Here is a 26,132-nt window from a genome sequence, read left to right as displayed (position 1 = left end):
TTGGAAAGAACACAGACACACTTCATACTAACAAGCTCTCATTAAGAAACTCAAAGGACTTTTTAAAATTAGATTTATGACACCAAGACCAAAGTACAGCTGCATTTGTCTGTCTCTCTGGTTTCATGAAGATAATAATTTTGTCATATCTGTTAGAAAGCTTTCTGGCCAAAAGCTAAAATAATTTGACATCGCTTTTTAACCATGAATACAACATCACCAGAAATATTTAAAAAAAAACCAAAAACCAAAATTCCAAAGTTCACATATATACAAATCTTTTTTCAGGAGCAATTTAGTTTTCCCTCATGCATGCTTATTTGAGCTTTAGACCAGCTTCCTCAGCTGGTTTGCATTTTATCAACAGTATCATACATTTATACATTTTTCTATCCATTCTCAAGCTATTTATTAACATTGTAATAACATGCAAAAACTTGAAGATCCCACTTAAAATTCTCAGCTTCCAAGTGCATTTTCCAAAGGCCCTAGGACCTATGACTATTTCCCAGTTAATCTGATAATCTGAGAAGCTATTTTCAAATCACACATGCAAAGTAACCCTGAAGAGATGGAGATACATTTTTAAAAAGACAGAACTCTCCAAATCCATATATTTATTTGTATTTCCCAAGTCAAATACACTTCACCAACAAAGTAGCTGGGAACAGATTTAAACAGCAAATGAAGACAAGCCTTCATTTTGCCTTAAGACACTTTTCAGGGGCACTGGAGACAACAGAGCCTTTCCAGCTGTCACTGTGCTGTTCTACATTCAAAGGAACTCTTCCTATCTCTTCCTCAACTTCAGAGAGACAACAATCCTACCTTATCAGTTCACCAAACTGTCCCAGGAAGTGAACTGAGTGATGCAGGCTCACATCTTCCGCCAGGCCCTTGATCATCTTGTGACTGCATTTAACTTGAATTTAACTAGGTAAAGTGTCATGTGTATGTATGATACGCACTTTTCTCTAGGGCCTTGTACAGTAGTTTTCTGGTCTCATGCACTGCACTTTATAGTGTACAAATTTTACAGTCAGCTTACATTTCATGTACAGGTTTTGTACAGAGGTAAACTATACCCTTGGCAACTAGCAGGGCTATTTCTTAAATTAAAAAAAAAAAAAAAAAGGAAAATGAAAAGCAACCCAACTCTGTAAGTCTGTCACGAGTTACAGACTGTAAGCTTTTCTCCCCTGCAAGCCCAAAAGAATATCAACAGTCCAAGTCATTTTCTCTTTTTACAAACACAAGAGATGCAAAATAATTTATTTCTCCTTTAATTACCCTACGTAACAGCTTATTAATTATTTTTCTGAGAAAATAAATTTCAGAGCCAAAACATCACACACATCCTGCTCCAAGCCTTCCTTTTATAGTACCCTTTCAGAGATGTGCTACGTCCACAGACTCAACACAACAACACATTACTTCTCAGGGCAAGAGACAGGACTCCAGTTTACAAATAGTCTCCCTACAGGCCAGCAATAACAAAAGACCAGTTAGCAGGATTACCAAAATCCACTTTAGAGCCGCATTGCCACCATGAGTGCAGGACATGAACTCCTGTCTTTGATCAACAAAATAAAACAAACTTTATTTCTTGCATACCCATCAGGTGCTTTTCTGCATGTTGAACTGCCAAAAGGACAACATCTCATTAAAGATAATTAGCACAAAAAAGAAAATTAAAAAGCATTACATTTATGTCAATACATAATCTGCCTTCTAGTTCATGGACATTTTATGAAGTACTTTTTGACCAAATTACCATTTTAGTCTAAATGCATTTAACTGTCAGCATTGCCAGAACGTCCTATAGCAAATATAACTGACCATTGCTGTAATTTCTTGTTTACATTCCTGATACTTTCCTATTCTATAGAGCTACCCTGATGTTCTCAAGGAGCACCTTTGGCTTCCTGTCCATGTGTGTTTTCCATTTCCTTATAATGTCAGAGATACACAGCTTAAAAGGTTAAAATCTAAAATAAAACAAAAAAGAGGAAGATTACCCACCATATAAGTGAAAGCAGGATGAGAGACTTAATTCTGTAATACAAACCCCATGCTCCCTGCAGCAGGTAACAGAGAGGAAGCTGCATGAAATGCGAAAGTTTCCGCTGGCAGTCACTGAAAGGCAGCACATCTCCCAGAGACACACATTTCATTTCCATAACGCAATTCCACTTCTTTTAATGTAAATGGAAAACACAAAACCTTAGTTTTCTCATGTAGATACAGTAACCGTTTACAAACTGTAGAATATGCTCTGAAAAAACATCTGTGTACTGCTGCAAACAGATGTTGTCATCATGATGATTAAAATGCAGTGGAAATAGAATAATCCAGCAAATCACAAAAAGCATGTTCATAAAATCTATTGCATCGAGCAGTGGTGGGGAAGAGGGAAGTACAGGGGAAACACCAAACAAGAGAAGGCAGGTAAAAAAAAGACACCAGAATCCAGAGAAATAATTCACATTTACAAACCTCACTAAGAGGTAGAACGGTGAATCTGCAGTCTATATAAAATGGGCTGTGGCTGGAGGTGAGGAGGTGGCTCTGAAAAGGACAACTCTAGACAGGAAAGTACACATCTCACCAGCTAGATGCCTTTGAGAAACTGGAGTTTTGGTGAAGAACCTCGAGTTTTGGTGAAGAACCTCAGGCATAAAGATACTAGCTACAACTGTATGGCCCCCAAGTTGGCAGTAAGACACTAAAACCAAACCAAATGGGTAACAGAAGAAAGCCCTTCCTGAGACAAATATTAGGTTACTAATAAAAAAATAAAATCAACCTCAACTTCTGGTAAACCGTATCTTTCCCCATCTTGTCCTCTGAGCACTCTTTGGAAATTTCTTTTCTCCTCTTGGGAAAGGAAGTGCCCACCGCGGGCTGACAATTTATGGAATGATTACTTGCTAATGCTGTGGCACCCCTGCCCTTCTCCAGCCTCTTTAAAAATCCAGACCCATACCGTGCAAGCATCTCGCTCAGACCAGAGGAAATGCAAGCTTTTTCTCTTTCTGTTTGGGTCACAATGTCCTACCTATGTTAAAAAGACTGCTATTTCCACAGTAACTGAAGTACTTTGGCACAAAAGCAAGCTGAAAAAATAAAAACAAAAATAAAGTTTCAGTAAAAATAAACTTAAAGCAGATAATTGGGTTGTTCCCTTTTAATTTTTGTGCACTTCAACACCCTAGCTATCTGTGTTTTGACCCTTGCAGACATCACATCCTAAGTTCCTTTCCTCTGATCCCCTCAGATAAGTGTTCTCATTTCATAAATATCTTCAAGTAGGATAGAAAATGGACAAAACATTGGTCCTTTGAATTAAAATGCAGCTAAATATTCAACACAAGACAATGCTCAATTTATACCAAAGGTTTCCTTGGAGTTCTACAGCATTTTTTAAATAAACTTAAAATTAAGTCAAGGTTTTGCAAACACACAGAAAAGACACCGAGAGGCTCTGTCTCCCATAAACCAACTCCTCCCTCCACCATCCCCTTTTACCTTTATCCAGGAGCTGAGAGGTTAAGAAACAAAGGCCTATGGAAATGCTTCTCTGGATCATCACACAGCTTCTCCACTGAAAGCATTACCAAGCAGCAAATAATTGGTATTTCCTAAATATCAAGTAATGGTATGAACTAGCCATTTACCCACTGACAATGACAATTCTCATTAACTTTGTAAACATTTGTTTATATGGAAAATCCTTTTATTCACTTCCTAAATAAAAACAAACCAGATTGTGAATGAGATTTTGAGGATGTTGGAAGTATTCCATCATCCATCAGCGATGCTACTAGTTAAAATCTCAAAGACTCAGATAAGTAAGTTAAAAAGCAGTGGATTAAATGACTGGACTAAGAAACAGGACACATAATGAGAGCTTGGACCCACTGGAAGCTTTCTGGTTTGAGCTTTTTGTATTTTTTAAGAGAGAAAGTAATTTCTTAGATATTATTCTGTTGAATATGGGGGGGGGAAATGTTTTCTTACTGTCCTTTTACTTCCTCTATGAAAGGTTGCTAAGGGAATGGTTCTCAGTAAGGTCAAGCAGTAGAAACCCTGCTGTGTGTTTTAATGCAGCCGAACACCACTTGAAATGAATGCCTCTTGGTTCTTCTTACCTTTAAGCACTGTCTGTTAATGCTTTCCAGTATTAATTCTTAAGGCATATCTGAATATATAATACAACAAGCACAAGGAAAAAAAACAGAGACCAAGATGCTACAACAAGGTCAAAGGAATGGAACTTCACGAAAGTGAGGCTACTATAGACAGTCTTTTTTCTGGTAAGATGAACCTTTCAGGCTATAAAAAGCACTCCAAACCCACAAACCTGAACACAGATTCAAGCACAGCAATCAGGTCTCCAAATTATAATTAAATGCAAGCTATTAGGAAAAACATAAAAGAAACCCTTTCAACATATTTCTCATTTCAGATATTTATTGCTTTAACGTTATGTAAATGAAGGAAATCTTGGCATATTAGCATATCATTATTATCTGTCTTTGAAATGATTACAGATCTACATATGATATAAAATGAGGTTCTCAAAATGTGCCACACTATTTTACAGCCTCAATTCAATTTTCTCATGGACAAGAATCCGAATAACCAAAGAACTACACTAAGGATCAGCATTAGCTGCTCCCTTTCCTAAGTGAAGAGTGAAATGGAAAGGATTCTCAGGATGACACCTAGATTTCAACTTCAGAGCTGACACATTTTTGTGTAAGGTAGTCTGCATAACTTGTATGTTCCCTGTGAGCAAAATGTTTCATTCCTTGGTCTGAAACCTGTCCTCTTTCAACAGGTTTCCAAATGGAAAAAAACACACCGCATTTCTGTATGTAAGAAAAATCACTGCAAGTTCTGTAATATCAAAAAAACTGTCCAAATGCAAAATTGAACATGTAAGCCATTTTTCAAAATCATCAACTCAAATATCTGTAAATTATGGAAAAATCTCTTGTCAGAAAAGCAATAGCTGTGCGGGTCATTTTAATTCTAGCAGGGCACTTTCAGATAAACAAAGACATCTGCTAAAAAAAAAAAAGTGTAATTTTATATAATTACAAGACTTACACAGCAGTATGATTCCAGCAATGCATTCTAAGTAAATTTTTTATGAGGGGTAAATTGAAAAAACACCTCTAAGCATGGGATGACAGAGACAAATAAAGACACAGCAGGAATTCCCCTCAGAGGGAATTTATTATGAATGAAAGTATGAAAAATATTTTGATCTTCACCTAAAAAATGAAGAAGAGTTTGACTATGGTTTCTCTGAAATGGCAAGAAGTTAAATCTGAAGTAACTATTTCAGCCGCAGTGTGCTGTACTTTTATGGTCAGACACCATTGTAGTTGTATAACTGGGTTTTGAGGCTTTGTCTTGTTTCCCTTCCAGTAAGTAACTATGGTAAACCAAGAAAACTTTTAATATAATGATATCCCCTCTGTTCAAAGAATGTGTAGTTTTAACTCCTTTCACTATATAGCTCAACCATAGTATGATAAATCACATCAAAATATTAAATGCATCTCATTCTACAAGTATGAAGATGTAGTTTATTAAAATGTAATACTTAGGTAGTCTATCCTTTAATCATCTGTAGCTGGAAGATTCTGAACACAGAAAGGCTCAAGGCATATTCCCTGCTGGACAGTAAGTCTAGCAATTAAATTATTTGCATGGAGTATATGGGCATGCATGTATATGCATACATACAGATTGTATTTCACAATTTACGATCATTTTCTTTAGCCATTATTTTAGCTAGATCAGGCTGAGGCTGTTTTGTATACTCATTTCACATTTACAGATCCTCCTCCACAATAATGACTGAGAAAAGCTGTCACAGACAAACAACACACTCAGAAAATTATTTTCTTAAAGAAAAAAAAAATTACAAGTGAAAAAGAAAGAAAATCTTTAACTCTGAAACACATTTGCTAATATTTTTATGAACAGTGCTTATTAATGAACTTTTGAGATAATTTCTAGCATCCTAGTTAATGATGTAGCATATTTTCTTTAATGAAACCCTAGAATAAGAAACCCAACTGCAGTTTGTTGATAAATGAGCAGGATCAGCAGCAGGATCGGTGGGAAAGGCCATTAGGTACTGAAAAAGAATTGTAGCCTAACCTGTAGCAGCTCTTGTGTATGAGACCCTTAAAACAGATGGGTGACCCACACCCAGCATGGAAATAAAGGTATTAACAAGTCTGCATGTCAGAAGAGAGAGAAGAAATGCGCTTAACCTGTTATGGTGATGGAAGGAGCAAGTAAAAACCTTTTATTGCAGGCAGGGGCTGAGACAGGCCCTGTGGCAGGCTAAGCATGCCACCTCCCCACCACCTTCTCTGAGCTGGGGCAGGACTCTGCTCTGAGCAGGTCCCATCCATGCCATTAGTGTATTCACACACAAAGGGAAAAAAAAAAAACAAACACCTTACTACCTTGGATGCTAAGCAGTGAGCCCACAGCACCATCTCACCATCTCCTTCTCCCCTGACTCCCGACTGCCCGCTGCACCCTGATGCGTCACACTCTCTGGGCAGCTCAGCCCCAGCCTGAAGTGATGGGAGCCTCTGAAAAAGCACAGAATGTGGCTGGGGTGGAACTAATCCCAGCACCTCCTGTAAAAAAGCCCAAGCTGTAGCAGGGATGTGTTCCAGCAGGACTGCCTCCACAAAATACAAAATTATTTCGGACCTGCAGCTAAACCCTGACCAGAACCTGAACAGCTGTGGCTACAAATTAACAAATCGCAAGTGGAATGAAAACACAAAACAAAGGTGTGTTTGGATGTTTGCCCACAGTCTGTAGCCTGCCTTCATCCTCAGCACCCATCGAACTCTTTCATGGGCTATTGTCTCCCTTCCTTTCTGCTGAAGACATCTGCAGGTCCGTGCTTTCAGCATAGCCGGAATACAAGAATGGGAAGAGATGGACATTTTAATTTGCTGTTTTATTTAGCTCTGCAAAACACTCTGGTTTATAATGCACCGAGCCATGCAACTATAGAGCATAAAAACACAAGCACAATGAGATGACAGTATCACAGATGTCTTCACTGTGGCAGTCCTTAACAAGTCTTGGTCTGGTCTCACAAGGCACAAGGAGGTAAAACTGTTAAGCCCATTCACCCCACTGAGCAACAGCTTTTAACTGCAGCAAACTAGTAGAAAAAATGTGTAGTTACACAGCAAGGCCTCTCTGACCATGGGAGGGAACGCCTACCTGCACTCTTTCTGGTTGGTTTTTAAAAAGTGTCGAAAGCTCAGACTAAACCTAGAAAAAAATGTGTGTAACAAAATGTGCTTTCTGGAGAGCTGAGAGTTCACCTGTCAAAACCTTCCAAACAAAACCACATACCCGGATGAAAACAGTGTAAAATCTGAGTCCAAGCAAGCCACAGAAAAGTAGATAAAGGTAAAGTTACGTGACAATGAAAGACTCAAGAGAAACCACTGGACAAAAATTAACTGACCATATATTGATACAAACCAATCCTTTACAATTCTGGCAGATAAGAATTTTTTTTTTAAGCTTTACATTAAAAATCTACATACAGCCTATGATTTCTCACTATGCACCAAATTCCCAAATCCAACACAGTCAAATCAATAAAGCTTTTTTTTAAAAAAAATAGTTTATATATGCAATATTTTACAATTTTTCATCTTATTTTTGTTTGCATTTGTCATGCTCCCCTTTCCTTTCTATCTACTCTTCCATTCTGATATTAAAATATCCTAACTTTAAAAACAACCTTCACCTCTGGGGCATGTGAAACTATAGTTCAGCAAAACAAAACATCTTCACATTCACAGAAAAACCTATTTGACTTAGCTTTATATGGTGCTGGATCTGGGCTTACCGAATGGCGAGGGAAGGATTTATCACCATAACCAAGGGGTATCTTTTCATGGTCCTTGTTAGGTCTTCCCCTTCTACATTTAATAGCCACAGAAGTTTAAAACCTCCCAACAGAGAAAACGGTCCTTTAATTGAAGCCTGAAGTCTGTATTTTGTCATAACCAGGACACAGCTTCTGGCCCACCTGTGGGTTTCTAGCCAGCAACACTTGCACTACCTTGAAATGAAATCCCAGGTTTGCAAAAAGAGCTATGTGCAAATATCCCAAGACACACACACACATACACAGAGGCACAGAGGCACTCTGCTCCTCCGTGGTTGCCTACCACAGCAATACACGTATGACAAGCATAGCTCTGCTGGGTATTTTAGCCAGATAAATAAAAGTAAAACTAGCAATGGAGCTGCTGAGTCCCATTCTTCAGGTCTGTACTTCATCTCTAGTTATCTACACATTGATCAGCTTATACCTTCTCAACAAATAAAACTGTTAGACAGCAACAGTGGTAGTAACTTGAAATATATGTGCTGAGCCAAGATAGCTCAAGAACTAAGTGCTGATCTCTTCTCCCTGTTATCCACTGATAGGACACATAGGAATGGTTCAAAGCTGTGCCAGGGGAGGTTTAGACTGGACATTAGGAAGCATTTCTATACTGAGAAGGTGGTCAAACACTGGAAGAGGCTTCCTAGAGAGGTGGTCAATGCCCCAGGCCCATCAGTGTTTAAGAGGCATTTGGACAATACCCTTAACGACATGCTTCGACTTTTGGTCAGCTCTGAATTGGTCAGGCAGTTGGACTAGATGATCACCGTAGGCCACTTGCAACTGAAACAGCCTGTCTATTCTATTCTATGCCATGTATTGTTAGCAAGTTCTACAGGCTATGATAAGAAATCAGATTCACTCAGTGGTATACCCCACAGACATCCAAAAAATTAGCAGCTCTGAGTTACTCTGAAATCACAGCAGCATACATGGGACTGACAATAAACCCATTTATGGAACACCATTCTTGCTCTCAAATCATATTCTGATTTTCCAAATTTGCTCTGGTTTCCAGAGTTGACAGCATTTTAACATCAACAAGCACATACACAAGGCTGCTCAAATTAGAAACAATTCACTTGAAATTGCTATGCAGAGAGAACAGCAAGTTTCAGCTCCAGGAAAGCTCCATAGAAGCGCAAGCATCATCTGCCGAGAAACAGGGTTTCAAACTTTCACGGTTTCTGTGTAACTACTTCCTTTGGATCCCTTCTCCAAAGAGCACAACAAAAATTAAGTATCATCTTTCCCATGTCCCGGGTTTGACTCGGAGCTTAACTATTCTCGCTCCAAAATCACACGTTAGTTTTGTTTGGTTTTTAGTTTAAACTTGCCATTGTGTTTTCAACCCCAGCTGGAAACTCGTTTGCCACCTATATGTCATACACACGGTTCCTTTTCAACACCAATGGCAGGCTCAAAAATCCCAATTTGAACCGAAACCTTTAAAGTGTTCCTCATACCTTTAAGCTTATTTGAATTCTTGAATCACAAAAAGGTTACCACAGTACTAGCTTAAAAACATACCGCACACAAACAAGCACTTATTATCTCACATCTCAATCAATTATCAGAAATTGAGCACATAGCTGTTTTGGAAGCAAGGATATAATTTAACATTATTTTTGTGATTTGAGCTCGTTTCCTTAAAATCGTATGAAAAGAACAACGATACTCATGTATATTTTCTCCCGGGACCGCCAGTGAAAAAAACAATTTTTCCCTCAAGTAATTGCCACATACATAAAAGCAATATACAACAAAATGCAATGTCTGCTTGCAAGCACAGACAGACAACGAAGTCCTATTTTATGCGTACACCAGGGTCTATTTATTCTTTACTGTTACCTCCCTTGCCACTGGAGTTCCTGCCACCCACTTGCCACACTTTGTGATAGAATATGACTTTGATGGGGCCAAAACAATCTCTTCTCTGCACAACAGGATCTTGTTTCTGAAGCGTATATTAAAATGAAAGGCAAAGATGGATCACAATTTACACTTTTTGTTAATTACTGTTCTCTGGCTCCCTATACAACCATGAACATGAATGTCCACCAAGCCTTTGAAGAAAAAGGATGTCTGAATTTTATGTGCCTATTTCAGTCACCAGAAACTATCACAATAGTGCCCTTCTCTCTCTAAAGCAAAGTTGCTAAAGCTTTTTTTTTTTTTTTTTTCCCAAAATCTTATTACACTTCTCAGCACCTTCCAGCACTGAAAACTACTCCATTTATGAAAGGCAAGATATCTTCTGTTTGGCCTTTAGTTCTGCAAATGCACTGCTCCTACTGAGAAAACCCTACAGTTACTACTTTCGTGTTTCCTACCCATGCGGAAGCTCTCCAGCTGTACAATAAATGCCAGGTCGAACACATGTTAAAAAAACCACCATCAGTAATTAAATCCTTGTTACTGTGTAATAGACCTTGTTACACAGAGGGCTGGTTTTCCATAATTCTACCAGCACAGTATCACTGAAATGAAAGTCCTTGCTTGCAGCACTCTTTTAAAAAGGATTTAAGGAATAATTTACAATGTCATCTCACAAGACGCTGCAAAAGATGCTCCGAATAAAAACAATATTTGTGATTGGTTTCATTGTGTGAACTATTCTGGCAGTAGTATCAAAATGGTCTATTTTTACTCCAGATTGGTTTTTACTGTAAAAAAGTTCAATCGCTATGAAACTAATGCTTGCAACATTGATTTCTATGGTGCTGCTTAGAAAAACACTGCAGAATAATGTGGATGTCAGGGCATTTTATGTAGCAGCAGCAAGATTCTGCAAGTAGTCTGGGCAGTGGATTTGCTCCAGGTTATTTTGACTACTATAAGCAACATTCTACCGAAATGCGCAGGACATCCATACATAAGATACAACAAGATTTTGAATAGTCAGAATGACACCAAGTAACACTGGGCAGAGAGACACCGCTCAGAAATAGCCCGGCAACTTGTACATCCTGTGGATCATTCTGTCAGCACATTGTATAACAGTTTCAAAAGTAGGAAATTGCATCATAAATAAAAAATACACCTGACCCAAACCAACAAAGCAAACCAGGAAATTGAGCAAAGTCTGATACTCTCCTCTTAGCTCTCCCACTGTGGCAAGGTTTTACTTGCAGACAGGATCATTATGTCATCCTCACAAAAGAAGACACGTTGATATGCCTTAATGAAGTAGTGACAGAGAACAAGTTCTCTTTGAAATTGTGTTCATCAACCACTTTCTTAATACTCCAGCATGGGGTCAGTTCATCCAAGCACAATTCTAACTGCAATGGACACGAACCCTGAAAGAACATCTTGGAAGGGATAGGAAGAAACATCTTTATTTACATATATTCAGGTAGCACAAATATTCTGTATCAAAAAGATTAAAAATCTGACCAGAGACTTTTCTGTGTCTTCAGCATGGATTTTCAATAGAGAAATGTTATTTTCATAGCAGTCTTTGTAAATGCAACGCTAATCATCAAATAAACCAATTAAAAATAAAATTGCAAATAAACAAATAAACCAATTAAAAATAAAATTGCAAATAAACCAATTTAAAAAAATTCTATTAGATCGAGAAGAATCCTCCAGTTGGTCATGCTTTTCTACTTTCAACAAAACTGAGCAAAGGGACTCTGTCCACAAGACTGTCAGCTCAGATCCCAGGGCATTCAGAACAGTTTCATAAAGTTTTACTTCTGAGAAGAGACATTGTTGAAAGCAATTGTTCAGCCAGCCAACTACTGTCACTTCCATGAATATGAATAAGCTCCAATATAGGACACTGAGCTTTTGCAAATATAAGAAGATCCAATTGTTCAGAGTTAATCTTTGCCAATAAATCAACCCGCCATTATTTAGAGATTTTTATTTTCCTCTGGTGTCTGACTATGTGGGTGGAGTTTTGTTTTAAAGTCCTCTCCTTTCCATTTTCATAAAGACTTTTTTCATACTGCCTTGCTAAGCTTTCAGAGCAGCAGGAGGAATCCTATTATTAATGGGATCAGGCCCTTGAAAAGGTATATACTGCTGTTTCTCCTGAATGCGCTTGATGTTAACTAGCACCTACTCTGAGAAAAAAAGATACCAGAAGAAATTGTTCAGAGTTCATGAAAATTAAAATTTGATGTAATTTTGTAGCTGTAATTTGCATGTACACAGCTTAGACATAAATACATATGGATTAATGCAAATTTTTATACAGGGAAAGATTCACTCTGTGCTCTGTAAAACTAAGGGTAAGGCTGGTGATGAATCATTTTTTTAAAATATTCTAGTCTGGGTATATAAATAGCTCTCTGTTTCTAGAATAATTGCTACTGAAAAACACAGCTTCTGAAATAGCCTAGGCCATAATTAACCTCGGCTTCATTAAATCACAAATAATATCTTTTTAAAGTCTTATTTGTAAAGGCAAGCTGATTAATGTAAACGTTCCCCTTTGCAAAAACGTTCCCCTTTGCAAAAATCTAATTGAAATGATTTACCTACGTAGCTACTTGTCAGATCTTGTAAACTCTAAGAAGGTTTTCAGCCGGTGACTCGGTTACCTCACCCCCTCGCAGCCCCGGGGAGGGAGCTCCGCGCTCGTTGGGAGGACGCGAACGGACGGCCGGGGACGGCGGGCACGGGGACCTCGCGTTGCCGCCCCCCGGGGGAACAGATGCTCCGAGAGAGGTGCCGGCTCCTGCCCCACCACCGCCCGCAGCCGTTCCGGCAAGCGCCGAGCCCTCCTGCCCGGCCCCCCGGCGCCGCACGAACCACCCCTCCGTGCGCCCCCCCTCGCTCCTCCGCGTCCATGCGTGGGCCCTGCGGGGGGGGGGTGGGGGCGGGGGGCGGCCTTCCCTCCTTAGCGGCAAAGGCAGGGGGCGTTTGCGGATCCAGGGGCGGCCCGGGACCCCCTGCGCGCCGCTGCCATCCGCAGCCGCGGCCGCCCGGCGCAGCGCGGGTGGCCATGGCGGGGCTGGCCAGGCGCCGCAGCCGCCGCACCGCGCCGCGCCGTCCCTCCCCTTTCCTTGTAGGACAGCGCCAACCCCCGACCGAAGAAAAGTTTCCAGCCGGGCGCCAGGACGGGTCCGGGCTGCCACCGGCGCCGAAGCGCCTCCCGCCCGCTCGGGCCGGGGTCTGCCCCCTCTCGGCCCCAGCCCGGCGCCCAGCCCACCCGCGCCGTCGGTGCCGCCGCGGGGCCCTCACCTTCCTGCACCGCATGGAAGGGGTTGTTGGCCTCTATGAGCTTGATGGAGTAAGTGATTTTCTCGCTCTGGAGGATGTCGTCATTGAGGTTCAGATCCGACACCGCCTGCTTGAACACCTCGTCGTCCTTGGCAGCATTGCCTTCGAAAATGGCACCTGAGGGGAGGAAGGCGGCGGAGGGTGAGGAGTGCTCGGCCCGCCCCTGAGCCCCCGCTCCCCCCCGGGCCGTGCCAAGCACCCTCGCACGGTGCTCGGCGGGGCCGCTGCGGGGGCACCGGGCGTCTGGGGGGTCGGGACCCACCCGTGGGCGGCCACCGCAGGCTGCACGACCTCGTCCCCAGCACGAGGAAGCGCAACCCTCCCCCCGGCCCCCTCTGCTCCACCGACATTCACGGAGCCCCGAACCGGAGCTGTGGCGAGGGACTCGCTTTGCCAGTGATGGGCAAGGGAGCAGACTTGGGAATTTGACCAACTTTTTGCCCACTGCTTGGCTTGCTCCCTAGGATGCTGCTGCCTTTCGGGCAGCGGTTTTATTGAGGCTCACATGCCCGCAGGAACGTGAAGGCAGGATTTGTGTCCAGTAACCTGGAAGCTTTAATTTCACTGTCCTGTTTATGCAGTTAACGTGAAAACATCTGGCGATGTGTGTTACATAAGATCCCCTCTCTACGGAGCGTGTGTGCCCGCACCAGGCTTACTGCCCTGCTCTGCGCAGCGGTGGGAGATCTTTCGTGCTGGCAGCAAAACGAGGAGGCGGGCGAGGGGAAACATGCCACATTATCCCCCTGCCTGGAAAAGTCCTGCTGATTCACACTGTGCGTGCCTGTGGCCGGAGCCTCCGTGCACTGCCCGTGTGAAATCACAGCTCTGCACACAGCAGCTCTCCTCCCCTGCCCACCGGACCGCTATTTCTGCGAGGAGTTACATGGCAGACACCTCTCGGGCTGAAGTTCTTGCGGGGAGAAGCTGAGGAGGCACCGGCCACCCGCAGGGGAAGCGGGGCCGAGAGGGAGAGCCGCGGGGGGTGCTCCGGCCACCACCCCCGCCCCCGGCCGGGGCACTTCCCACGGCGGCCCCACCGCCTCCCCGCGGAGCTGGCGCCGCTGCCGCCTGGGTGTCCCCGGGCCTGGGGAGCGCCCCTGGGCCGGAGTCCCCCGCTGCGGTCAGGGCTGACCCCGTCTCCTTAATGGCTCCGCAATGCTGTCTGCCTTGGCTGCGCCCCCAGGCTCCGGAGGCGAGTTAGCGCCGACCAGAGCCTCCTCCGCCGGCCCCACAGCCGCCTCTGCCGGGAAACTTGTTACAGGGCTGGTCCCTCTCTCCCCTTCCCCGCCCTGGGTCGGCATGGCACCTCCCCCCCGGCTCCGCGGAGCCCCACTCGCCGGGACCGCTGCCGCCACGGCCCCCTCCTTTTTTTTTTTTTTTTTTTTTTGGTCTCCCATCCTCCCCGAAAGGCTAATGGGAATTACGGCTTTTCATTTCCCGGCCGTACTCCCTGCCGTCTCCTCCTCTATCATCTTCCACAAGTGATTCTCTCCCCCCTCTCCGCCCCTAAACATCCTCATTTTCGTTCCTGCTGGTACCTTTCAACACCAGCCAAAAGGTGACTGCAGAGCCTCGCTTTTGCTTGCCAGGCTTCCCGCGGACATCACCATGCCTTGCTCCCAGAAGCCATAAAAGTTCACATCAGCCTTTCCTTCGCCTCTTATTCATCCCTCTCTTCCTCCCACTGCTGATCCAGCCTTCTTGCTGCCCAGGGGTTTTAATGAGATCTTATTCAAACCCCAACAGTTGCGCGCAAAGAAACACACACGCACACACGCAGCCGCTGCAAATCTCGCCTTTCTAACCCTTTCCCAGCCAAGTTCCCCCACCCCCCCGCATTCCGGCTCGGCTGACACCTGCTACGGCAGGGGATGGAAGCCAGAGGATTATCCCCCCGAAAGTTTTCCTTACGAGCACGTTCAGATTCCGCCTCTCCCCTGCTCGGGTGTTGGGGGTGGCTGTTTGTTTTCAGTGGCGAGGAGGCGGGGGGGAGCTTGAGGGGGAAGAAAGCCTTTCCACGCAAACAGGTCCAAGCCCAGGCTCCCCAGCCACATGGGAGACCGCAGCGGCGGCCCCGGCGGGTCCCCCCGCCCCGTGCCCGCTCCCGGCCCGGTGCACAGCCGGCATTTCGCCCCTAACTTTACAATTGGGGGGGCGGAGAGGGATTCAGCCGCCTTTCTCGCTTCCCTCCTCCCGTCTCTCCGCGGAGTTAGGTTCAGCCGCTGCCTGTGACATTACCGCGGTTAAACGAGACGCTCCCTTCATTTATTTATCTATATACCGCGTCTCTCTCCAACCCCCCTACTCCCTCTCTTACCAATGTGGATGATGGAGTCTGCCTGCACCGAAACGCACTGAAATATCCAGGGGAAAAGCCAGAGCATCAACACTTCCATTTCCAGCCTCTCGCACAGCACATCAGCCCGGGTTTGGTGGAGAGACAGGCAGGGGAAAAGAAGAAAAAAGGCGCAAGGGCAGGTAGAGCAAGGCAGCGGGCGCGGGGGGGAGATGCCCAGGCACCCCCCCTTTGAAAAAAAAAAACACCAAATTCCCCCAGCACCCCAAGAATCTTCCAAGATTGAGGAAAAGGGGCGATGGGGAGAGAGGAAAAAAAAATAAAAAAAAAAGCAAGCCGGGGCTAAAAAAGCACGGAGGTAGATCCCGGGTTGGCAGGCGGCGCGGCGGAGCCTCCAGCGCTCGGTGTGTGCCGGGGCGCCGGCAGACCGCGAACTGCGGAGCGGCCCCCCCGCCGCCGCCGCCCGCCCCCCGCGCCACGTGACTGCGGAGCCTCAGCGCTCGGTGCCGCCGGGGCACGGCGCGGCGGCGGGGCGCGGGCAGTGGGGCGCCCGGCACGGAGGGGAGTTTGCAGCTCCGCCGTGGAGCGGGATGGCTGCGCAAGAACGGGGAGACTGATTGCCGTTAAATATATTTGGATATATCCAAAATTACATATATATATACACACACACCTCAGGGGAGAAGGGGTAGGGGGGCGATGCTTCGAGCGCGGGGAGCAGAGGCGGGGGCGAGGCCAGGCGGCTCGGAGCGCCCCGGCGGCGGGGCGCGGGCTCTTGCGCGGGGCTGCAGCCGCTGCCCGGAGGGTGCCCAGCGCTCTCCATTGCGCGGCGCTGCGCGGCCTCCCGCAGTCCCCGCCGGCCCGGGGCGCGGCACTGCGCGGCAGGACGCCCCCGGAGGTAAGGGCGCGGGGCTGCGCCCGCTGCCGCTTGCCCAACTTCGGCGACCGCGGGCGACGCGGAGGCACCGCGCCGAGGGGGGGAGGGGAAGGGGGGGTACCCCTTCCTCCTGCCACAAGCTCGGACCCAGGACATGATCCGCGTTTGACGAGCAAGGTGGAAATGCAAGATTTTTACCCCCGCGCTGGGGGAGGAGGCGCTGGGGGAGAAAAGTGGTACAGCGAAACCGTTTCTTGTTTTGTTTTGTTCTGGCTTTCAATGAAATCTAATTCATAAATTGGACATGCTCAGGCTCAGAAGACTAATTCATCCCCTAAAACAAACGCATCAGTGATTGCAGGCACCCAAACGTGACAAGCGTCTCAATATACCAAGGATCCAGAGGAAACAAATTCATTCAGGAGCCCGAAACGTAATTAAAACTACTGCCAAGAAAATGAGGTGAGAGCAGGCTGCTACCACGATTATGAAGTGGCTGCGGGGCTGAGGCACGGACCGCTATAGCGATACATATAGATAATGTCAGCATTCGGGTCACAGGAGGCAGAGCGATTCCTGGAGGTCGCCGTCTTGCAAGCGCCGGTCGAGTAACGGCTGGGGGCCGCATCCTGCCGCGGGGCCGCATCCTGCCCCGGGCCGGCAGCGCCGGTGCTGCGGGCCCCGCCGCCATAGGATGCGGCCAAGTCGGCTCAGCCCGGTGGCTCGGCCTCAGAGGGGCCAACTGTCCGTTTCCCCCGTCCTTACAGCACCGCGTTCACGTAAACTCAGCACACTTTGTAACCATCACCTGTACACGCGCTACTACGTCCTCCAGACTTGGCAGTGCCTGCCTGCATGAGGGAGTGCTGCAATGTATTTATTTAATATAGAAAACATTTTTCCCTACAGAGCACAGTATGGCAAAAACTGCTTAATGCTTAGGAGTAGGCAATATAGGTAAGCTTTACAATGTCTGGGGGGCAGAAGGGGGAGGGAACACGGTATAGATGGAGCAGAGCAAAAGGGAAGGAAGTCGAAATGGAAATGATATGAACACGAATCCCTGTTGATCCACATGCGTCAACAGCCTCCAGTTCAGTGGTAGTTACAAGCACAGCTTTTGAACAGGGAAAAGCAGGGGGTAAATAAAAAAAGATATAATTTTAAATGTATAAATCACTTGTTAACTACTCCTGCTTACAGTCCTTGTCTTAAATACGCAGTTTCACACTGATCAATGCAGGATGACATCCACTATATGCTGTATTTCATGTAATAAAAACACTTAATCCAGATAATTGGCTTCTGGGACAAAGATCAATAGAAATGTTCCTTATTTGACTATGTTAGCAAGTCAAAATTAATTCTAATTTACATTTGCTTCAAATCAATATGCACTTAGTGACTTACACAGGTTCCTTAAAAAGTTAAGCACCTATATTGACCACAGTCATATATATGTCAGTAACAAGTACATGTGTGGGAATTAGAGGGCAGGGGGGAAGCATTACCATAGAACCAAGCTCTGACTTCCATAGAGGAACGGACTTTAAATTTACTTGTGTTTGAGAAGCGCTTTGGCATCCTAGCCTGAAACCTGCAGAAATATGCAGCTATTAACCCCGCGATTTATGCGGGCATCCAAACACCAGTCAGTTACACTCCAAGCACTTGGGAAGAGGCTTGCCTCTTACTTAAGTTTGTACAGTGTGGTCTTGTCCTCAGCTGAAATGCCTCTGGCTGCTATTTTAATAATAGTAAAATGGTAATATAAAATATTAAAAATTTGAACCCAGTGAATTGGACAAGTTACAAAATTTCCTGTGAAGTCTTTGAGCAAACACACTGCATGCAGAAAAGGATCCAGTCCCAGACAAGAGGGGGGAAAAAAGGGCAGGAGCCCAGAATATTGGAACACAGACCAACTGAAACAGGTCCCACAAAGGGCAGAAGACTATCTGTCACAGCCAGAGGACAACAAATAAGGAAGATGCCTAGAAGAAATCTCAAATGCCGTAAGACCTGTTGTGTAACATGCAAAATACAGTGAGACCAAAATGGATCCATCACACCAAAGAAGAACTGCAACTTCAGCAGCATCTCTCTAAGATGGAGAGTTGCAGCATCAAAACTTCATTGTGTCTAGTCTTAAACTTCAGTCAGGGTGCATTACCTTTTCCTTCCCATTATCTGCATTATCTTTTCTTTCTCTTTTCCCTTTCTGCTCTTTCTTGTGTGTGGGGGGGGTGGGTGTGTGTGTGGGGGGGTGTTTGTTTGTTGGTTTTTTTTTTTAACTTTGGCTTGGACAATGCTTTCCATAACACTTAATTGCCTCCCCTATTATTTCTCTCCTTCCAAAAAAGCTATCGATGTTGCATTTCTAAGCCCAGAATAAATGAGAGAGCTCATTTCAATTCTGCCATTCATCGTTCGCAATCAGAAGAGCGCTGACATTTTGCGGTGGGTGTACATTGTTTAGATGCAACCAGACAGCACTAAAAGGCTAATCCATTTGCCAACATTTTACATATTAAGAACGTTGTAAGTCACCATGATACTCCATCATCATCGTGTAGGGAACAACTCATTACACATTATTACGTAAGGTACCACTGCATTTACAGTGCCAATGGAAGAAAGCATCTCATTAGGAATACACAAGGTAAATACCCAACTCAAGTGACAGTCACTATTCAAAGTTCAACTCCGTGGCAACAGATGCAATTCTATACACATCTCTAACAGCTCTATTGCCTTTGCAAACCACTATGGTGATTTTAAGCTAACCTATCGTGAGCTATTGCTGTGCTTATTTCTATTGTCAGAACAAACGTGGTATGAAACCTGTACCGAATAAGTTTTGCTACCACAAGAAAATGGCTTGAATAAGGCTCCAAAAACTACATTGCAATTAGAAATATAGAATATCCCAGAAAGCTGAAATGAAAGGCTTTTGCAGCACCACACTCTGAGCCTTGCACCCATGGCTCTGTCCCTCCGTGCTGCCACAAGAATGAGACACATTTTGAAAGACATCGCCGGAACTATAGCTGCGTCATATGCCTGGATCTGGAAAGCCCCTCATGTTTACTGAGCATTTACAAAGCTGCTTCATAAGCATGAGCTCTGCAAGACCAGAACGCTGGGACTTCTATCATATCATAGCCTATGCTCAGAATAAATGGAGTCCTCCAAGATTCAGCATTTTTCTTGTCTTCTCCCAACTTCCACCCATCTGTTATAGCTAAGCTGTGGCTTCCCCACATATAACTTGGGGCAAAATTAAGTGCTTAAAGACACATGAAAAGTATTGGAGGGAAATTCTGGTTCTTGTTTGGGAAGGGGAAGAAAAAAAAAAAAAGACTCACAGCCTAGATAGTTTAGACAACAGAAATATTCTCCAAAGCTGCTCCTAGCATTTTCTTAAGTATCTTTAACTCTAGCAACAGGAAGTGGAGGTGATGGCAATTTTCTAGTACCCCTAGACTAGATAATCCATAATGGTCCACATATTTACACCTAGCTAAGGTAAGAGCTAGCCTAAATAGCTGTATACATGTAGCAATGATTATTATTCCTTCTGAAAGTGAATGGGACCCCTCCTCTGTAGCAGTTATACAAGCATAAAGATGAAGCAAATGTCTCCAATTGTTAGCTGTTTAGTCTATGGAGTTGGAAGAAAGAAAACAATAGATAATCAAAGGATTCTAATACAAAACATGGTAATACTCTTCTTCCTTCCCCAATAGCCAAGACGTCTACAATTAACACACACAAAAAAAGTCAAATTTCATTGCATTTTAGAATAAGAAATTTAACATCTCTGCTTCTCCTTGGAAATAGTAATGCAAAAACTCAAACCTACTATACATTCCTATCTTCATAGATGTTTATGTTTAAAAAGCCATTTGTTGTCATTCTCCTGTGGTGAAAGCCAGAGATTTCAGTTGTTTTATTGAAGCTTCCTTTAGCTTATTGAAACCTTTTTTTCTCTTTCCATGGTTAGTATAGTACGGCAATCTTCCAGGAGTAAATGAACTAGGTATCTCTGTAAGAGGCTGCTGAATTAGAGTTCTTTGTGGGACAGTTGACATTCTTGATTAATTTGTTGTGTGCCAACTAACAATCTGAAATTTTGCAACAGTCAATACTTTATTTGGATTGACATACCTCTTAAGATGCCATAAAGAAGGCAAAGCACTAGTATTTCCACATTTATACCTGATTTAATTCAGCAGAGTACACACAGCCTAGATTTAATTCATACTTATGTTTGCTTAATTCCATCAGTTCAATATCTGTTGCATCTTGATAAGATACATATTTACTTCCCTATTCTTTTCCTCCAGCTCTGTCTTCTCACAACCTATTTTTCTTTAACAGGCATTTTCTTTACAACAGATGAGGGCCCATTAGGCTTTTCCAGTCTCCCACATTTTCCTAGTTGCATAAATGCACTCCTCATGTAGCCTAAGGCAAGCTGTATCAGTGTTGGTAAATTTAATCTCTATCTTGGCATTTGTGTTTAATAAACACTTTGATTCAGAAGGAACTCAAAGGAATCTGTTAATTCACAACATTTTAATTCTAACAAGATGTATTTTGTAGAGACCTCTAACTCACAGGTGGGCAAAGAATCCTTTGTCATTTGGGATGTGAGTGTAACACAGTTAAAGGAAAAAGCCTTTCTGTCTCACTGCTAAGCAAGCTCCTTGTCATTATATCCAATGGACACTAATTGAAAAAGGCTAAACTTGCTGAACTCTGTAAGCTTGTTTTCCTGAGCAGGAATCCTTCTTTCTTAAAAAAAAAAAAAAAAAAAAAAGGAACCAAGTAGGTACAGTTACCATCTTTGTTACAGTACAGATACATAAGGATTCAAGCTCCCCAAGTAAAAGTGTGTGCTATCCATAATTTAATAGTAGCTCTATCAAGGTAATCTCTGAACTAACTTCATTGACACTCATCTGAGGCAGGGGGCAGAGTGGAATTTACAAGATTCTGCACCAAACAGGTACAATCTTCTCGAGGGAACTCCTGCTCTCAGATGTTAAGGCAGACAAGAGAGTAGAAATGATACTGTATCCATTGTCCAACTGGTTACAAGTTGTTAAAAAACATCTTGCATGCCCCTTATTGATCCATCCACACTATACACACTCTCCAGTCTCATGAGCTGTTCAATGAGCTGCCTATTACAGATGATGAGACATTGCTAGGACAGCTGTCCTCTGCCATCACAGCTTCCCAAAGGGGTAGGCAGATCTGAAATGGAAAACTAAAACAAGGAAAAACCCAGATCTCATTACTTGTGTAGCAACCATAAATGTGTGCTGACTGATCTCACGCCTTCTCAGGTAATAATAGGCTAAGAACGACAGCTGCATTGTACAGATACTTCACTGTCAATACATTTCCCCATACTCCCACTATTGCAAACCTTATCAACACCTGACCATAAGAATATATCCTTGCTTTGTTAGAACTGATTGAACTGCAGGGTGGGTATATCAGCCAGAGGAAAAAGCAAGTTGCTAGAAGTTATCCTGTATTTCACTTTGGTTGGCTGAAGACTCTGGAAAAGTCCTATTCTTGCTACTTCTCACTTTACCCATCTAAACAGTAACAAAACCAGTAAAGTAGATGCTGTTGCATGGCGAGGCAGATAGCCAGTAAAGTCCAAACGTGCATTTGAAAAGTTCTGCCCTCCAGCCAAGACACGGTAACTGATCTTGCGTTTGTTCCTATTTCACTGCAAACTCCATTGAGAAGTGATGTAAGCAGAAAGATTTTGCTGCAAGCCAGGAACTTGAACACTGTCCTTTGATGCATCTCAGGCAAAGAATAGGGACCTTTTCAATTGCACTAACGCAGTCCTTTGCCATTGCTAAATACTGATGTTGTTTGTGTGTGTGGAGTCCTTTAAAAGCCTCACAATGGAAAGTACTCTAAGTGGAAAGTAATTTTATCTTTAAGAAAACCTGATCTTTCTCAACAGTCCGTTCTAAACCATATTATTTTTAATGACCGTCTCACAATGGGCCACTTCTCCCAGCTGGTAAGGTCTCTCTTTTGGCTTGCAGTCCTGTGTCATGGAGTATTTTTTTTCCCCAGCATGTTTTTGCAACATCTACTTTGCAGCCATTTGTATAAACGAGCATATCTGCCTTCGCAGTGACTCCATTAGCATTAATGACAGTCACACACACAGAGGAGGAGAGAATATACCTGGGATTTGTGTTCTCTTCAGGAAAAGGTTGCCAGTTATGGAGTGCATAATTCATATTCATGTTACCAGGAAGGGATGAAATGAAGATATTTTTTCATCAGTTTAATTCTTATTGTATGGCAGACTTCAAAATAAAACCTAGTAAAGCCTTTGCTTATTGTATTTTTGTCTCAGAGAAAAGAAAAGGGTGGAGAAAAAAAAAAGTCACACCAACCAGCGTGGTAACTGTCATGGTATTTCTTAAGTTTCCTCCTCAAAAAAGGGGATATTTTTCAAAGGCAGTGCAGTCCAGCCATTGGGGTAGAGGGGCCATGATTCCTGGGCTCCATTCCCACCACAGTCACCGATTCATTTCATGACTAATTGAGTGGACTGTTGCGTGAACATTGTATTCACTTCTCAATTTAAGGGTGAACAAGAACATCAAGTTCCTTTCCTCAGTTACGCCACTCAGTCAGCTGGCCTACTTCTCTAGGTGGTGTAGGGGAAACACAGTAGTTTTATTTTTGGCTGGTCAAACAGGTAATTTTAAGTCATTTCAAGTTTGTAACTCATACAGAGACTAGAAAATGTTTTCTCATATTTAAAATAATTACAAACAGACAATCTTCATGTGGTCCTTTGGACCAGCCCATTCCATGTAGCAGAGTCTGCAATACAAACATTCAGTATCCAAGCTCCATTGCTGACCTGAGTGACAGGCATTCAGCTGTTTAATGATTTTTTTTTCTTTTTTTCCAATTTTTTTAACCAGAGGGGAGGGGATGAGACATTATATTGAGACGGATAGCAAAAGCTCCAGAGACAAGCCCACCCAAAATTACAAGCTGGTTATATTCAGCTACATTCAATCACTTCTTCAATTCTGATAGAGTAGGCACTTGAACTAGGTCTCCCACCTGAGAAAGGGGTGTCTTTATGACTAGGTGTTGGGGAAGGAGCCAGGGAAGACTGTGCACCTCTTTTGAGAAAGAGAAAAAATAAAACCACCTTGAAATATTTCATTTGACCTGGTAAGAAAGGGAGAAGAGAAGAGAAGAGAAAAAGAAAAGCACACAGCTTCCTTCCTACTTCTAGGCTGTAGAGGGTATTTGTGTGTATGAACAGAGTAACACCTTTCTAATGCAGATTTCCCTGTCTCAAGAAGTTTCTTTACGTCAGGTTGATTTTCTGTGGGCATTTTATGCTGCTTCCTGAAAAGTAGCTACTTCCATGGATACGCCTGCCTATGAACACACCCAGGCATTCACAACCTTTCCAATGGCTGAAGTCACATAAGCCGCATTCTTACTGATGCCTCAACCCTTCACCACCTATCCATTGCCATTTACACAGCCTCAGTTGAAATCATAAGTGCGTGTCAGATACGTTTGCGGTAGTCTTTATAATGTGGCCTGTGGAAACAGGCAATCCAGAACCACATGGCTTTGTAGCATTCCACATAGCACTGCTTCGGTGTTACTGCTGTAGCAGAGATGTTTAAACCACAGAAAGAAATACAAATTAGCTTAAGAACTCCAAAACAGTTCCATTCCTGTTACAGAATACCTGAAATCACTGGAAACAACGACCTGCTTTTGTTGATTCCTATTCAAAATGATCTTAAATCTATTACTCTACACACTTGACTCACCAGTTCTGAGAGAAAGAATATAAAGAGGCCCAAACGTGGTTTTTTTCTGTTCTTCTGACAACCTGGAGATACTGCAGTAGAGGATTTATGCAAAGGGCAGGGAGGATAAAAAACAGGCACCACTTTAAGCATCCAGCACTCCATGAGTCACAGTCCTTGTCACAGCACCCTTGTGAAACCACTGACCAATGGTTTCTGAAGTTTCCAAGTTCTCCGATATTTTCATAATATCATTATATACACTCTATCATGCTCCCAATCTAAACTGTGCTGCATTATACAGCAATGTATTATACTACAGTTATATACTATCCAGCTGAATGCAAGTCTGCAGTTGAAATAGCTTTGCTGCAGTGCTGTATTATCACACATGACTATACCAGGCAACATTGATTTTTAAGTAATGGCATTGATTACAACTCTTATTTTTAAAATGCTAGCAGGATACAACCCTTAGATAAGTACTTTAAGACCAAATTTGAATTGCATTTCCCAGCAGCTCTCCTTTCTTTACAGGGACTATATAATAGAATTACACGTAATGCTACTGACTTCAACACGTATTAAGGATTTACACCAGTATGGTTTCAGCAATATGGGCTTTTAGCACTTACACGACTATAATATGCTTTAGATTATTTTTTTTTAATGCAAAACCCTCCACCCTCCCTCCCCCAGCTAAGAAAGAAGCTTGTTTTCCTGAGAGATTAATTTAATAAATTGAATTTGACCTTCTAGGGCATACTTAGGTAGGATTTCTGCTCCCTGGAAACACAGGCAGATTCTTAACATACTGCTCCAAGTCATGCAAAAATCTAAAAGCAAGCAAGCAAACCACTCTTGGAAGAACATTTTACAATAATAAAGGGCGGGGGGGGGGGGGGGGGGGGACGGACCGGGGAGACAACCTCAAACCCAAAGCATATCCTTGCACCTACATTTTAAATTACATACTTGAGGACTTGAGGGCATAAAATCATTACAGAGTTTTCATGCTCCTAAGTAGTCCTCCAGATTTATCACCACCATATCATTACTTGACCAGTTTCCCTGGGGTGCTACTTACTCCATTCCAAAAATAACTTTTAAATACCTCTCCAAGATTTCTATGCAGATTGTGCTTTTGTTCTCATATCCTCAGTGGCTCCCAAGTTGGTAAAAATCTCCTAGTTATCTTACTGCTCTGCCAGCTTAATCCCAGTTTGTAAAGTGGGTTTCTTGCAATAATGCACAAGGACCATACTTCTCCACTTCTAGCTTCTTCCTGCCAGGAAGGCTGTAGAATGCATCAATGCCTTCACCTGTTCCATCTGCAGATAGGTGAAATCTGTTACCCAACTATCTAAACACCCTTTTCCTCACACAGTAGATGGAGAAAACCCAAGAATAGTCAGTCCTACCACAAACTCCTTGTTTCACCCTCAGGACTTGTAAACATCAGGAGTACAGAAAACTGAAGTACACAGTGATCTTTTTGTCATGTGTTACAATAAAGGAAGATTCTGTTTCTGAGCCTTGTTTGGAGCATTACCTCTAAATTGTTGTTAGTCACTTGTGCTTTTGATAGACTTACTATTATGGATAAATTGCGTTTTACTTTCCTCAGTGGTTTGTTCAGAAAGCTTTGAATCCACCACCTGCCTCAGGCTAATTAAGTAACATAGGTTTCCCTCTCAAGGGGCAGAGTGACAGTCAAGGTGCAAAGAAATCCAGTAGAAACACTAACTGAAGATGCATCCATTATTGAATCACTTCATATAGTTCCTACAATTTACCAAGTAAAATGCATTTAGGAGAGATGGGTGGCATAACAGCATTTGCCACTCTTAAGCCCTTTTGCTTACTCCAAGCCTCTTTCCAGCCCACATTTATAGTTTTTTTCCTCAACTAAGG

At 43.3% G+C, this 26,132-nt stretch overlaps 1 protein-coding gene across 3 annotated transcripts in view; it reads right to left on the bottom strand.

Annotated features, from left to right (window-relative positions):
* GRID1 (glutamate ionotropic receptor delta type subunit 1) overlaps positions 1 to 25,110 on the bottom strand; it is a 550,527-nt gene extending 525,417 nt beyond the window's left edge. For 2 of the 3 annotated variants that reach the window (XM_080402703.1, XM_080402704.1), the window contains exons 1-2: positions 15,522 to 25,110; positions 13,163 to 13,318 (exon numbers count right to left, since the gene is read on the bottom strand). In XM_080402703.1, coding sequence (XP_080258829.1) covers positions 13,163 to 13,318; positions 15,522 to 15,600 — 235 coding nt within the window. In that variant the 5' untranslated portion in view covers positions 15,601 to 25,110. Of the gene's footprint in view, positions 1 to 12,456 lie in introns of all 3 variants that reach the window. The other variant, XM_080402705.1, reaches the window with a different exon arrangement.
* Between the last annotated feature and the right edge of the window lie 1,022 nt (positions 25,111 to 26,132).

This window comes from Falco punctatus (assembly GCF_963210335.1).
Source record: "Falco punctatus genome assembly, chromosome: 9".
NCBI lineage: Eukaryota > Metazoa > Chordata > Aves > Falconiformes > Falconidae > Falco > Falco punctatus.
Note: the sequence above shows the minus strand (reverse complement) of the source record. Positions and strands in the feature narration are given on the sequence as shown.